Source organism: Centropristis striata, chromosome 7 (assembly GCF_030273125.1).
Source record: "Centropristis striata isolate RG_2023a ecotype Rhode Island chromosome 7, C.striata_1.0, whole genome shotgun sequence".
NCBI classification, from domain to species: domain Eukaryota; kingdom Metazoa; phylum Chordata; class Actinopteri; order Perciformes; family Serranidae; genus Centropristis; species Centropristis striata.
The window spans coordinates 3,057,243-3,074,389 of record NC_081523.1 but is presented as its reverse complement, the minus strand read 5'-3'; the positions used below and the strand labels follow the sequence as shown (position 1 = coordinate 3,074,389).

At 34.7% G+C, this 17,147-nt stretch overlaps 1 protein-coding gene across 2 annotated transcripts in view; it reads left to right on the top strand.

The window, feature by feature from the left end:
* Positions 1–16,568, top strand: part of LOC131974547 (metal transporter CNNM4) — an 86,067-nt gene extending 69,499 nt beyond the window's left edge. For both annotated transcript variants that reach the window (XM_059336904.1, XM_059336902.1), the window contains 2 exons: positions 14,246–14,424; positions 15,947–16,568. In XM_059336904.1, the coding sequence (XP_059192887.1) occupies positions 14,246–14,424; positions 15,947–16,204 (437 nt within the window). In that variant the 3' untranslated portion in view covers positions 16,205–16,568. The remainder of the gene's footprint in view (positions 1–14,245; positions 14,425–15,946) is intronic.
* Positions 16,569–17,147: the final 579 nt, after the last annotated feature.

Below are 17,147 nucleotides of genomic sequence, written 5' to 3'. Positions count from 1 at the left end.
AAAAAGACACAAAATGACCAAAAAAAGACACAAAATGACCAAAAAAGACACAAAATGACCAAAAAAGACACAAAATTACTATAAAAAGACACAAAATGACTTAAAAAAAGACACAAAAGGACCAAAAAAGACACAAAATTACCAAAAAGACACAAAATGACCAGAAAAAAAAATACTTAAAAATGCCACAAAATGACCAAAAAAGACTCAAAATTACTGAAAAAAAGAACAAAATTAACAAAAAGACACATAGACACAAAATAACAAAAAAAAAAAAATACTTAAAAAAGACACAAAATGACCAAAAAAAGACACAAAATGACCAAAAAAGACACAAAATTTACAAAAAAGACACAAAATTACTATAAAAAGACACAAAATGACCAAAAAAGACACAAAATTACTATAAAAAGACATAAAATGACCAAAAAAGGACACAGAATTACTATTTTTTTTTTAAAAAGACACGGACAGCGAGTTTGAGACCCATTCTCATAGATATCTATGGGTGGGGACGGGTGGAAGAGCCTGAAGATTGGTGTGAAACAGGCAGCAGTCTGTCTGCGTCTCTGCAGGGTTTAAAGTCGATCAAAGAGCTTTTCTAACAGAACGGATCTATCTAACGGATAGGACAACATCAGGAGACACCAGACGGGGGCCCTCGGGGGCCCTCGGGGGCCCTCGGGGGCCCTCGGGGGCCCGGCTCCATCCTAACACCTCCACATGGTTTCTCCCTCTGGTGGTTTCAGTCTGCAGGTGTTATGAGCTGTTGGTGGAGCCGGAGTCTCTTTATGTTTGGTTATTGTTGTCCTATCCATCACTATGTTCACATAGACTCTAGTCTATAGATTAGTTCTCAGAATTGATCATTTTTCTCTTTTCATCTCATCACAAATGTCCAGTTCCACCTGATCAGCCTTCTCATTCTGAATGAAAATGTTAGTTTTAGTTAGTAGAAGCGTTGTTTGGAATTGGGTCCACAATCATTTTATTTTTTTTAAAAAAGAAACTAACTCACTCTGCGAGGTCACAAGTAGAAGATTGGTTGCTTTAAATCTGATTTTTAAAGAATTGAAGATCCAGTAGGTAACGTTTTTTAGATAACTTTTAAGACAGAAAAGCAAATAATATATACAGTCATGTAAAAAATATATTAGACCACCCTTGTTTTCTTTAATTTCTTGTTCATTTTAATGCCTGGTACATCTACAGCAAAGAAACTACAACAAAACTAGCTGATAAGAGTTTAATTTAAGAGCTGATATCTAGACATTTAACATGGTTTTATTGATAATGATTTTGGTTATTATCAAGAATGTTTCCATGACTGACAGATGTAAAAATGACTAAATAACACACACAAAAAATAGATGTAAAAATGAACAAAAAAGACACAAAATGACAAAAAATAGATGCAAAAATGCCCAAAGAATTACACAAAATTATCGAAATTCACACAATTTGACCAAAAATTGATATAAAAATGACTGAAAAAGGACACAAAACAACCAAAAATAGATAAAGAAAATGACAAAACAACAACAAAATGACACAAGCTGATAAGAGTTTAATTTAAGAGCTGATATCTAGACATTTAACATGGTTTTATTGATAATTATTTTGGTTATTATCAAGAATGTTTCCATGACTGACAGATGTAAAAATGACTAAAAAACACACACAAAAAAAATAGATGTAAAAATGAACAAAAAAGACACAAAATGACAAAAAATAGATGCAAAAATGACCAAAGAATTACACAAAATTATCGAAATTGACACAATTTGACCAAAAATGTATATAAAAATGACTGAAAAAGGACACAAAACAACCAAAAATAGATAAAGAAAATAACAAAACAACAACAAAATGACAAAAGCTGATAAGAGTTTAATTTAAGAGCTGATATCTGGACATTTAACATGGTTTTATTGATAATAACCAAAATCATTATGAATAAAACCATGTTAAATGTCTAGATATCAGCTCTTAGATTAAACTCTTATCAGCTATTTTTGTCGTTATCATTATATTTGTCCAAACAAATGAACCTTTAGTTGTACCAGGCAATAAATGCATTGAAGAAAACAACAACAAATTGACCAAAAAAAGATGTAAAATGACCAATAAAAAGACACAAAATGAACAAAAGACACAAAATTACCAAAATAGATGTATAATGACCAAAAAAAGACACATAATTACCAAAAAACAATGTATAATGACCAATAAAAAGATACAATTGATAATGATTTTGGTAATTATCAATAAAACCATGTTAAATGTCTAGTTATCAGCTCTTAAATTAAACTCTTATCAGCTATTTTTGCCGTTATCATTATATTTGTCCAAACAAATGAACATTTAGTTGAACCAGGCATTAAAATGAACAAGAAATTGAATAATAAAAAGGTGGTCTCGTCATTTTTTCCATGACTATATGTTGTTTTATTTTAAAATTACTCACAAAGATTTAGTTTAATCCTGAGAGTTTGAGCGAGTGAGAATTTGAACTAAAAGCTGTAATATGTAGCTGAATCATGATTCAGAAAGCTTCATGTTAGTTGACAGAGATGATAGTTCTGTTATTATGAAACTTTTAGCTGCGTCAGTTTGTGTTGACTAAAGTGGCTGAAGATGAGAAAATGGAAAAAAAAACCCTGAAGAATATACGTCATGCTTTAGCACGAGGTCAACAACTCTGCACTCTATGATGTAAAACAGATTTAATAAGACAAATATTTAGACAAAAAACATAAACAGGACTCTAAGCACTCATGTGACCGAGTAACAAAGTCTTCAAATACCTTAAACCAGTAGTTCTCAACCTTTTTGAGTCCCAACCCCCAATTTAACATGCATGTTGTCCGTGACCCCCGCTCACTGAACACAATCTCACACGCACAGTTCAGATCACCCAAAAAAGAAGCAAAATGACCTAAAAAAGGAAACAAAATGATCAAAAAAGACACAATATTACCAAAAAAGAAACAAAATGACTAAAAAAAGAAACAAAATGACTAAAAAAAGAAACAAAATGACCAAAAAAAGAAACAAAATGACCAAAAAAAGTCACAAATTGACCACAAAATGACTAAAAAAAGAAACAAAATGACCTAAAAAAGGAAACAATATGACCAAAAAAGACACATAATGACCAAAAAAAGACACAAAATGACCAAAAAAGTCACAAATTGACCACAAAATGATCAAAAAAAGACACAAAATGATCAAATAAGTCACAAATTGACCACAAAATGATCAAAAAAAGACACAAAATGACCAAAAAACACACAAAATAACCCAAAAAAGACTTAAACACATTAACACATGAACACTTTAACACAGTGGAGACAGAGCTGACTTCAAAATGATTTGGCGACCCCCAGAAATCATCTCGCGACCCCAATTGGGGTCCCGACCCCAAGGTTGAGAATAGCTGCCTTAAATCATAGCTGGAAACAAGTACAAAGTCCTTTTATTTCTTTTATTTAGACAGGAATGGTTTTTAAAAAGTTGTAGATCTAAATAAAGACAAGTTGCCTACTGGATCTTAAGGGGATGTTTAGATAATTTGAAGTGGTGTTATATGAGGACCTTACCTATAGTCAGTGTTTTACCTACAGTAGATTGGAGAAACCAGCACAGAAACCCACCCACCTAAAAAAATCAATATCACGTTAAGTGTACACTAAATTCTGATTATTTTTACTGTTTTTCTGGTTGTGACAGTCTTTTCCAACGGGGAAATGAAGCCTTTATGTCGCCATCTATGCTTTCGTCAAAGCCACCAGACTCCGTTGACAAAAGCAGTAATTTTACATTGCAGAACACAAGCATTACTAGTTTACCGCTGCCTTGATTATTTACTTTGTTTGCGTTATTGTGAGACTTTGGTGCATCTAAACCGACTCTTTACAACACCAAAATTGCACAATAACACAAACAAACTAAACAATCAAAGCAGCAGTAGATCAGAAACTCCAAAAATAAGTTGGTGCAGTTACAGACTGTGTCCATCAGAGGGCGCTCACACATTTTACACTTATCAGTTAGCACTTAGTTTAATACCTCAAACTCTAGTAACAGTCGTCCAATAGTAAAAATTAATTGTAAAGTAGTATTCTCCATTATAAGTTCCCAATTTTTAGACTTATCAATAAAATATACAGCAGATTAATTGTGATGAAAACAATTGTAACATTTAGCTGTTGTACATAATAAATAAATAACTATAATGACAATTTGTGGACTAATTCATCATATATATGGCTGGAGGCCATCTAGCCCAGGGGTCTCAAACTCAAATTACCTGGGGGCCGCTGGAGGTAGTATCAAAATGACCAAAAAAAGACACAAAATTACTTTAAAAAAAAAAAAGAAGACACAATGACCAGAAAAAGACACAATTATTTTTTTTTTTAAAGACACAAAATGACTGGAAAAGACACGATATTACTAAAAAAAGACACAAAATGACCAAAAAGACACAAAATTACCAAAAAAAGACACAAAATTACCAGAAAAATACACAAATTTACTAAAAAAAAAAAAATACAGAAAATTACCAAAAAGACACAAAATGAACAGAAAAAATAAATTACTTAAAAAAGACACAAAATAACCAGAAAAAGACACAAAATGACAAAAAAGACACAAAATGACCAAAAAAAGACACTAAATGACCAGAAAAATACACAAAATGACAAAAAAAATACACAAAATGACAAAAAAAAAATACACAAAATTACCAAAAAGACACAAAATGAACAGAAAAAAATAAATTACTTAAAAAAGACACAAAATAACCAGAAAAAGACACAAAATTGCTAAAAAAAAAAGACACAAAATTACCAAAAAGACACAAAATGAACAGAAAAAAAATAAATTACTTAAAAAAGACACAAAATAACCAGAAAAAGACACAAAATTGCTAAAAAAGACACAAAATTACAAAAAAGACACAAAATTATTTTAAAAAGAAACAAAATTACCAAAAAAAACAAAAAAAATGTAAATATACTAATGAGGGTCGCAATTGGCCCACAAGTTTTCTGCAAGGTAAAATTACTGTTTCTGTCAATGGAGTCTGGTGGCTTTGAATGCAGATCATCTACTGTAGATAAAACACTGAATGTTCACCTCAAGCAACCCCAACATAAAAAATCTGGCCTCCCTCTTTAAGAGTTACTGTCTTAATCATCATCATCATAATAAATAATGACTAAGTGAAATCTAACCACTAACTAGAAACCGTAGCCGTAGATAACCAGGATTAACTAGCCGGCTTAATTCCTTTGAAAGCTAACGCAGTTGACGTGTCCAGGTAAAACAGTTTCCTATGACTCACTGAGGCCCCCTGCTGGAAGACTCACACCCACTGGTAATAACACACAGCAGCTGGTAAACAGCATGAGTGTGAAGTGTGTGTGTGTGTGTGTGTGTGTGTGTGACACGTTAGACAGGAAGGTTGTATTTGGGTGAATCGAGCATGACAAAATAAAAGCTCAGCTGTGTGACGCACATGATTGTTAGTCACTGTGTGTTGGAGCAGAGGTGGAAAATAACCAGCAGACTTTATTATTATTAGCTGTTTGAATTATCAAGAAACTGTGACTATAATTACTGTGACTAAGCACTAAAATATTTCCATCTGTTTTTTAATTTGAAGGAAAACACCTTTTATTGTTTCAACTGTCAATGTGTTTTTGTTCAGTATTTGATGACGATGATGAATGATGGAATTTAAAAAATATTTATTTACATATTTGGCTCCTGGAGATGATCTTTGTGTCCTTAAAAGCCGAAACAAACAGTCAATTATTACTAATATTAACTATTTTAATTACTGATTAATAGTGTGAGACAATTTTAGTGCAGAAAAAGACAAAAATTTGCCATTACTTTTTCATCATTTTGTCTGTTTTATATAAAAGAAAAATTGAAAATGTTGCTATCAGTATTTTTGTGACAATTTATTAGTATATAATTGGATTAATCAATGATGAAAACCTAAAATTCTCTGCACCTGGATCATTTTTAACAACTGGAAGAGGAAAAAAGACAAATGTCTACTAATATCGTGTCCTTTTGGTGATTTAAAAGTTACAATTTTGACTTAATTAAACTAATTTACTTCTGAGGAATCATAGTATTTATAATTGTAACACTTTACTTTAACCCCCATGTTTAATAATTAGTATGTAAACATTCAAAAAGCGGTTTATAACTAGAAAGTTCATGTAAGAAAGCATAACTTTTCATTAATAAACAGTATTCTTCAACTGTGTTTACTATATTTAAGCCTCCACCATTAGAGGAGGTAAAGTTAACACTTATATCTGCTTAACGAGCTGTTATAATGAGGAATAATCTATTTATTAAAGGTTAATGTAGATGGTTAAAGTGTTTTCATAGTAGAGGAAAGCTCCGTTCAGTCACTGTGTCTGTGTTGTTTTAACAGATTATTTTCCTCTTTGAAGATGTTATGAGTCTTTGAGATAATTATGACTCATGGACAGATTTAACTAGAATAACCTGCCCAAACTTGAACGATGGCGTAAAAAAAACAACCCAGGACTCTCGGCGAGGAGTCACCGTTGTTTGTGTCCCGTTGTTGGAACTTTATGTCCAGAAGTCGTGTTTTCAAAGCCTTAATCTGTTCTTTCTTCCATTAAAAAAGTGTCTAAAACAGCGATTGTGAGATGATAATGGATGTATAAAGATAATGCATGGATACTGTGTTGGAGGCAGGGCCCCATTCATTCCTATGAAAGTTGCTCAGTGTTGCAAGAAGTCCATAACATTACCCGTATCTTCTATAGTTCTTCTGCTTTTATGGGGCCAATTGGGGGTAAAATATGATTTATTTGTACAGCTCTTTTAGACTTTCCAAATGTTATTGGACCAAATTAAATTCTGATATTGAAACGACTGTCCAGAAGTCACGTTTTGTAACCCAACCCAATTGGTTTTGGTGCCAAAACAATTTTAAAACATCAAAAAAACGTGTTCAAAACAGCAATTGTGACATGTTCATGGCTGTTTAAAGAAAACTTGTTACACTGTTGGAGGCAGGGCCCCATTCATTCCTATGAAAGTTGCTTAGTACTGCAAGAAGTGTAAAACTTTACATTATAGACTTTCCAAATATAATTGGACCAAATGAAATTCTGATAATGAAACGAGTAATTTTGTTGGGGTTGTGACATTAAAATAAATGTATCCATGTTTCTTTCCATGTAAGTCTATCAGAAAAGTTCTTGTACGTGACATGTTCATGCATGTATAAAGAGAACTGGATACAGTGTTGGAGGCAGGGCCCCATTCATTCCTATGAACGTTGCTCAGTGGTGCAAGAAGAGTATAAAATTACCCAGATCTTCTTGGGTTTTTCCGCTTTTATAGCGCCAATTGGGGGTAAAATATGATTTATTCGTACAGCTCTTTTAGACTTTCCAAATGTTATTGGACCAAATCAAATTCTGATATTGAAATGACTAATTTCTTTGGGGTTGTGACTAGAGCTGCAACAATTATTCGATTAATCGCACAATAATTGATTATTAAATTAACTGTCAACTATTTTGATAATCCAATAATTGGTTTGAGCAGTTTTTTTTAAAGACAATAAGTCCAAATTCTCTGATTTCAGCTTCTTCAATGTGAATATTTCTGGTTTCTTTGTTCCTTTATGACAATAAAGTGAATATCTCTTTGGTTTGTGGACAAAACAAGAGATTTGAGGACGTCATCTTGTGGTTTGGGAAACACTCATTGATATTTTTATACATTTTATTGACCAAACAACTAATCGATTAATCGTTTAAATAATTGTCAGATTAATCGATAATGAAATAATCGTTAGTTGGAGCCCTAGTTGTGACATTAAAAAAATGTATCTGCTGATTTACAGACGTTTTTTTCCCAATGTAAGTTTATCAGAAAAGCCCCACGGCATCTTTTGCCAGACCTGGAAGTTGTGATCCATAGTTTCTGCTCTTCCTGGAGGTATTCTCCTTTCTGGACATGTTGACACTTGCAAATTTGAGTCACAGACAAAATAAATTAAGCAAACCTGTTCTACCCAGAATTATGGCACAAACAAACCCAGGACTTTTGACAGTTGTTGGAATTTATGTCCAGAAGTCATGTTTTGTAACCCAACCCAATTGGTTTTGGTGCCAAAACGATTTTAAAACATCAAAACAACGTGTTCAAAACAGCAATTGTGACATGTTCATGGCTGTTTAAAGAAAACTTGTTACACTGTTGGAGGCAGGGCCCCATTCATTCCTATGAAAGTTGCTCAGTGGTGCAAGAAGAGTATAAAAATGACCCAGATCTTCTTTGATCTTTCCACTTTTATGGGGCCAATTGGGGGGGGAAATTATTTAATCTTAGAGCTTTTCTAGACTTTTCAAATGTTATTGGACCAAATTAAGTTCTGATAGTAAAACGAGTCATTTCTTTGGGGTTGTGACTAGAGCTGCAACAATTATTCGATTAATCGCACAATAATCGATTATTAAATTAACTGTCAACTATTTTGATAATCCAATAATTGGTTTGAGCAGTTTTTTTTTACAGACAATAAGTCCAAATTCTCTGATTTCAGCTTCTTCAATGTGAATATTTCTGGTTTCTTTGTTCCTTTATGACAATAAAGTGAATATCTCTTTGGTTTGTGGACAAAACAAGAGATTTGAGGACGTCATCTTGTGGTTTGGGAAACACTGATTGATATTTTTATACATTTTATTGACCAAACAACTAATCGATTAATCGTTTAAATAATTGTCAGATTAATCGATAATGAAATAATCGTTAGTTGCAGCCCTAGTTGTGATATTAAAAAAATGTATCCGCTGATACACAGACGTTTTTTTCCCAATGTAAGTCTATTGGAAAAGCCCAACGGCATCTTTTGCCAGACATGGAAGTTGTGATCCATAGTTTCTGTTCTTCCAGGAGGCATTCTCCTTTCTGTACATGTTGACACTTGCAAATTTGGGTCACAGACAAAATAAATTAAGCAAACCTGTTCTACCCGGAATTATGGCACAAACAAACCCAGGACTTTTGACAGTTGTTGGAATTTATGTCCAGAAGTCATGTTTTGTAACCCAACCCAATTGGTTTTGGTGCCAAAACAATTTTAAAACATCCAAAAAACCTGTTCAAAACAGCAATTGTGACATGTTCATGGCTGTTTAAAGAGAACTTGTTACACTGTTGGAGGCAGGGCCCCATTCATTCCTATGAACGTTGCTCAGTGGTGCAAGAAGAGTATAAAATTACCCGGATCTTCTTTGGTCTTTCCGCTTTTATGGACCCAATTGGGGGGAAAAAATGATTTGATCTTACAGCTTTTGTAGACTTTTGAGACAAATTAAATCCTGATAATGAAACGAGTCATTTTCGTGTTGGGGTTGTGACATTCAAAAAACTATCTGCTGATTTACAGGCGTTACTTTTCCAGAAAAAGTATTTTAGGGGCATCATGAGACAAACTTGGAAGTTTTATTTCCATAGTTTTGCTGTTTGAACACTGTTTTTAAAGCCTGAAATCAATGTTCAAACAGCAAAACTATGGAAATAAAACTGTGGGGCTTTAAAATTAGATCGTTACGTGTCAGTAATGTGTTCTGGTTACATGATATCACACGAATTGTGCCGCAAAAAGTTTTTTAGTCAATCATATGAAGCAGCCATGACAATAAGTTGATATGTTCATGCATGTATAAAGAGAACTGGATACAGTGTTGGAGGCAGGGCCCCATTCATTCCTATGAAAGTTGCTCAGTGGTGCAAGAAGAGTATAAAATTACCCAGATCTTCTTGGGTTTTTCTGCTTTTATGGAGCCAATTGGGGGGAAAATGATTTAATCTTAGAGCTTTTCTAGACTTTTCAAATGTTATTGGACCAAATTAAGTTCTGATAGTAAAACGACTCGTTTCGTGGGGTTGTGACATTAAAAACAACTGTATCCGCTGATTTACAGATGTTTCTGGAAGTTGTAATTTCAAAGTTTTGCTGTTTGAACATTGATGTCAAAGTCTGGTGTTCTACCTTTAAAATTTTCATCTTCATGAGATTATTAGGTAACACTTTACAATACCAACTAAGTGATGTTTAAAGATGGTTTATAGAACAATTATTAACCATTTATAAAGTGCTATACATATTTAATCTTTAAATATTTTCAACCATTTTCTTAAAGGTATATGAATAATTTCAAAATCATTAACATACTTACTATGGTGTTAAAAATGTTTAAATGAGTGCAACTAAAACTATTAATAAACTATTAATTATAATATATTGGTTTGTTAATGGTAAAGTAACTATAAACTTACATTAATATACCATCTATTTGTCATTTACAAATGATTTAGTTAGTTAAACATTAATAAATTATGTATTTACCATTCTAAATGGCCTATATATGGTTTATAAATGATGGTTAAACATTAATAAACTATCTGTTTACCATTTATAAATGGTTATTGTTTATTATTATTTTATTAAACCTTTGTTTAACCAGGAAAGGTCCCATTGAGATTAAAAAATCTCTTTTTCAAGGGAGTCCTGTCCAAGACAAACAAAGAACAAGTTAAAACTAAACAGACAAACAGATAATATTACAGCACATTGTGGTCTATGACTCTAAAATTGCTAGAAGTCCAAAACAAACCCAGAAATCAACAACAACATGAGAATATGTTGCCATCGGCTGGTCCGTGGGTTGAAAAGATTAACCATTTGTTTAATCTGCTTTTTCTACGTGTTGTCACTTGAAAAATTTGGATCATGGACAAAAAATATGAAGCAATCTAGCTGCGACCTGAATAAACAGAATTAACAGTATTAAATATTGTTTCCACCTCTGTTAACCCTTTGATGCTCAACATATAAACACCTTCTAATCCACAACATGGGACAAAAATGAACCACATTCATTTCATGCTGGCTGTGTGTTTCTTTTTAAATCAATTTATTTTATGATTGAATATTCCAAGTGTTATTTGAATATCTTTTTTTATTACAATAGATCATTGTATCCATTTTTCCTTTCATACTTTACGAAGAAAACGTTTTTGTATTATTGCATCAAGTTTACACACAAAAATGACCCATTAATCCAAATTTGATTTAAAATTAAATGACCTAATACTATAATAATAATAATAATAATAATAATTATAATAATTATAACAATTATAATTTGTACTGTACTTAAACTGAATACTTGGTCTATTAAATGATAAGTAAGTAAGTAAACTTTATTTATATAGCACCTTTTGCAGACAGAAGTCACAAAGTGCTTCACATTAACAGAGGATAAATAATAATAAAATAAAGTAAAATAACATTTTTTTAAAAATGACATACAAGTTTTAAAAGACCAAAGCAACAGCAATTAAACAACCATAGCAGTCCCAAAGCAACTAATCAAATACATTTATTTCAAAGATGTATAATAGAAACACCATTGAAAATGGATACGGGTCATTTTTGACCCATGTTGTGCATTTAGAAGTGTAGGGACACAAAAATGTTTTTTTATTCAAAAAGTAAGAAATGAAAACAAAAAATTAGGATGTATGATGATCAAAAACAAGTTGATTGAGGAAAACCTGGAATACTGAATGATGAAATTAATTTATTGCGATGATATGGAGTATAAAAACTCGCGTGAGGTTACCCAGAAATTGGAACTCAATACAACCGCAGTGCTTTTATTTTGAAGGTGGTTTACGTATATCCGCCTGTATGGATACACACCTGCAAAGACTCGACTCTTTAACTGATAATTCACTAGATTTATTTAAAATCGCTCCATGAAAATAACAATAAGTTTTACTATAGTTAAGACAACAAATATAGCCACTAATATATATGAGAGAAGAAAATAAACTTTAACAAACCTTATTTCCTGTCAGTCAGCCACTATAGAAGCCTTTTTGATACTTTATATCAACTTTATATGAATTACGACTCACTCGTTATTAACCGTTAGTTTTTCCTTTTACCGTTCCACCTGTTACTTCCTGTCACTACCTTTCAAAATAAAAGCGCCCGTTTCACACTGGACGATGCCATTTCAAAATAAAAGCATCACAACATTGTAAAACACCTAGAAAATGTACAAACATGAAAAAAAATGCTATATAATACAAAAACACCAATAGGAACCTTGCTAAAGGTAATTTACAGTTGTGTTTAAAATAAATGTTAATGTTGTTTTTATTACTATAATTGATTTACTCCACATTAACAGTCTTGTCATAACATGTATTGTTATCAGTAGCAGCTCAAAACCAGATAATTTACTGTATTTTATAAAGCGATTAAATTAATATTGAGCAGAATTTAGCTGATTTAGACCCATGTTGTGCATCAAAGGGTTACTTAGCTACATGTTAGTTTGCATCCTGCACCGCCCAACATTCAGAGAAGATGCTTTGTGCTTTTATGAATATTGTGAGTACATGACAGATGTAATTAGTCCTTAGAAACACAAACTGAGTCACTACTGGGAAAGTTTTGTGTGTCACCGTCTTTGGTTTTGAGCGAAGCACCAGTTTGCTGCTGTGATAGTGAAACGAAGGGTATGTACAGTAGAGACGGTCATGCGTTTGGTTTTAATAACTCACCTTTAACCTCCCAGCTCCTTCTGTCTCTCTTGCTCTCACACATCTAATATCTTTAGATGGTTTTTTTTGGTAACACTTTATATTAGGGAATACACATTCAACATTAATTAGTTGCTTATTAGCATGCAAATAAGTAACATATTGGCTCTTAATTAGTCATTATTAAGTAGTTATTAATGCCTTATTCTGCATGGCCTTATTATACAACCAGTAAGACATTAACTAAGAGTTTTCCCTCAATAACCTCAGAATTATTGATTATTAGTAGTAAGTATCCTTACTTACTACTAATAATCAATGATTCTGAGTTGTTGTATATGAGTTACGATCTTAATATGCTTTACTTTGTATGGACTTTATAAGTCTCTACATACTCTACAGCATGGGTCTCAAACTTGCGGCCCGTGGGCCAATTGTGGCCGTCGTGATGATATTTTGTGGCCCCCACCTTGATATGAAAGTTTAATGTGAGTTTTATATGAATGGCACTTTACCATGTTGTGTGTGGAAGGTCCCTTTAATTACTTTTTAGTAATTTTGTGTCTTTTTTTTTTTTGGTGGTAATTTTTTGTCTTTTTAAAATAATTTTGTGTCTTTTTTTAATAATTGTGTTTCTTTTTTAAATAATTTTATGTCTTTTTTGGTCATTTTGTTTCTTTTTAAAGTAATTTCATTTTTTTCTGTCATTTTGTCTCTTTTTGGGGTAATTTTGTCTCTTTTTTGGGTAATTTTGTGTCTTTTTTTAAATTTTATGTCTTTTTTGGTAATTCAGTGTATTTTTTGGTGATTTTATGTCTTTTTTTATCATTTTGTGTCTTTTTTTAAAGTAATTTAGTGTTTTTTCAGTCATTTTGTATCTTTTTTTTTGTCATTTTGTGTCTTTTTTTGGTCATTTTGATACTGCCTCCAGCGGCCTCCAGGTAATTTGAGTTTGAGACCCCTGGTCTACAAAGTGACCCACTTTGGTGGATATTTGCCGTTTCCATGGTTTCGTTCACCGCTATGTAGAGATTATAAAGTCCATACAAAGTAAAGCATATTAAGATCATAACTCATATACAACAACTTCCTTACTTACTACTAATAAGCAATTTTTCTGAGGTTATTGAGGGAAAACTCTTAGTTAATGTCTTACTGGTTGTATAATAAGGCCATGCAGAATAAGGCATTAATAACTACTTAATAATGACTCATTAAGAGCTAATATGTTACTTATTTGCATGCTAATAAGCAACTAATTCATGTTGAATATGTGTTCCCTAATATAAAGTGTTCCCTAATTTTTTTAATTTTATTATTATTGTGCATCCATTAAACCTCGTGTGTCACTAATTAGTCATTCATATCATTAATATTAACCTGCATTTGAAGCTCCACTGCATCTTGTGCTCACATCATAGAGCCGTTTACTCCTGAATGGCTTTAAACCGTAGAGTTAAAACACGCCGCAGCTCTCCGTAGTGATAAAGAGTGTTTATTTATTTCATGTATGTGTCCTGGATGGCTTTTAAGAACTCTATCGCGCAAATTCTGTCTCTGAGAAGCTGTTAATAACTGTAATTTCTCTGTATGTGTGTGTGTGCAGAGTTCCGCTCGCCGTCCCACCTGAGCGGTTTGAACCGCACGTCCTCGCTGAGCGGCGCCGACCGGGCCGACTCGCTGTCCGTCAGCGGCAGCAACAGTCAGCTCAACAGCAGCATCCCGTCGCAGCAGTACACGCCAGACTTCTACGTCCGAGCGCTCAGCGACCTGCAGTTCGTCAAGGTGGGTCGGCTTCATCTTTAAGTGGAGTTAGCAGGTTTCCGCTATATTCAGTTAGTAGCGGCGGCCTGGTGCATGCCCTTGTTTTCTCTAATATGGTGTTTATTTCAATGCCTGGTACAACTAAAGGTATAATTGTTTGGACAAATATAATGTGTAAAGAGAACTTCCAACACTGTTGGAGGCAGGGCCCCATTCATTCCTATGAAAGTTGCTAAGTGGTGCAAGAAGAGTATAAAAATTATCTTAATCTTTGATGGAGTTAGCAGGTTTCTCCTATATTCATTTAGTAGTGGCGGCCATGGAAAAAACTGTTAGACCACCCTTGTTTTCTCTAATATGGTGTTTATTTTAATGCCTGGTACAACTAAAGGTACAATTGTTTGGACAAATATAATGTGTAAAGAGAACTTCCAACACTGTTGGAGGCAGGGCCCCATTCATTCCTATGAAAGTTGCTAAGTGGTGCAAGAAGAGTATAAAAATTATCTTAATCTTTGATGGAGTTAGCAGGTTTCTCCTATATTCATTTAGTAGTGGCGGCCATGGAAAAAACTGTTAGACCACCCTTGTTTTCTCTAATATGGTGTTTATTTTAATGCCTGGTACAACTAAAGGTACAATTGTTTCGACAAATATAATGTATAAAGAAAACTTGTTACACTGTTGCAGGCAGGGCCCCATTCATTCCTATGAAAGTTGCTAAGTGGTGCAAGAAGAGTATAAAAATTATCTTAATCTTTGATGGAGTTAGCAGCTTTCTGCTATATTCATTTAGTAGTGGAGGCCTGGTGCATGTACAGACATGGAAAACATTGTTAGACCACCCTTGTTTTCTCTAATATGGTGTTTATTTTAATGTCTGGTACAACTAAAGGTACAATTGTTTCGACAAATATAATGATAACAACAAAAATAGCTCATAAGAGTTTATTGTAAGAGCTGATATCTAGACATTTAACATTGTTTTCTTGATAATGATTTTGGTTATTATCAAGAAAACCATGGAAACAGTCTAGATATCAGCTCTTAAATTAAACTGTTGCCAACTTAGAGACTTTGTCACTATATTTAGACTATTCAGGCCCTCTAGAGACTCTTTTTCTAGTGTTATTGGAGACTTTTGGAGACCTACCCGAGGCAGCAGGTACTTTCTGAGCTGCTAACTGGTGAAGTTGGGCGGATCTTGGGTGGATCCTCTCTCACTAGAGGGAAAAGTACCTGGTGGAAACACGCCTGATGTCCCCGACAACCACTGTCGTCTCATTTGGCCACTTGTTAGCAACAGTCTTTTAAAAAAAAGACTCCATAATTCACAAGTGGAGGGGTTTACTGAGGTTTTTTATGATGTTTAACAAAACACAAAACATCTCATTAGCTTGTGTAAACCACAGATCTTATTTCAGTCTTCTAACCACCAACCCATTCAAAATCCTCATTGAGTTTGAGAAAATTAAACTTCCTCCTCGGTTTAAGAACTTATTCCTTTACAAGACCAACTCAAGTTCTGCTCTCTTTGCCTCAGATCACGCGGTCCCAGTACCAGAACGGCCTGATGGCGTCCCGCCTGGACAGCACGCCCCAGTCCCCGGAGAGCGGCCACAACACCATCCGCCTGGACCAGACCACTCCCCCCGCCACCGCCAACACCACCATCACCGACCTGGCGGCCGACTCCACCCCGACGGAAAACGGGCCGGACGAGACGACGCTCCTCCTCCTCAACGAGCAGAACTCACCGCACACAGCCAACCACCACAGCCAGCTGGAGAACAGCATCTGACCCCCAACACCTCCTCCAAACCCCCTCCTCCCTCCTCCTCCCTACGTTTGCAAGCATGCACTACTACGCTCGAATGTATGCTGAGGAGGGGAGGAGTGTGTGTGTGTGTGTGTGTGTGTGTGTGTGTTTGTATGTGTGTGTATGAGTGACTGAGAATACATACGTAAAGAGACAAGCCATGTGTGTGCACACACAGACACATTATACTGTGGGACACTCCATCAGAAACACTCACCGCCAACCCGACATCCACAGAAAGGAGCGTGCACACAAGCGTGCGTGCAATTGTGCGTGCAATTGTGCGTGCAATCGTGCGTGCAATCGTGCGTGCAATCGTGCGCGCAATTGTGCGCGCAATCGTGCGTGCAATCGTGATTGCATGCAGGCATGGTTGAGTGCGTGCAAGCAAGCAAGCGTGCGTGCGTGCGTGCAAGCGTGATTGCAAGCGTGCATACAAGCAAGCGTGAGTGCGTGCAAGCGTGTGTACTTGCACGCAAGTATGCCTGCCTGCGTGCAAGCTTGCGTGCAAGCGTGAGTGCGTGCTATGAGGGGTATTTTATGCCAGCGTACTATACTAAAATGCGTCGCCTGTGCCAGCATAAAGACTGATAAATAGGTGAGGACACCAGATAATAAAGGGGTGACGGGTGAAAAGTGTCATGCCACGTGCGAACGTAGCGGACGCCTGTGCGCACGCTCGTCTCAATGTACAAATAATGATTTACTTTATGACGACGAACTTTGAGTTTAACAGCCGCTTCGCTTCATAATTAAAGCAGTTGATGCACGTGTAGACTTGAAAACAGCCTAAACTGTGTCATCGTCTCTCTTGGTGATACATGAACTGCTTTAATTGTGAAGCGAAGCAGCTACATTGAGACGAGCGTGCGCACAGGCGTCCGCTACGTTCGCTCGTGGCACGACACAAATGACCCGTCGTTAT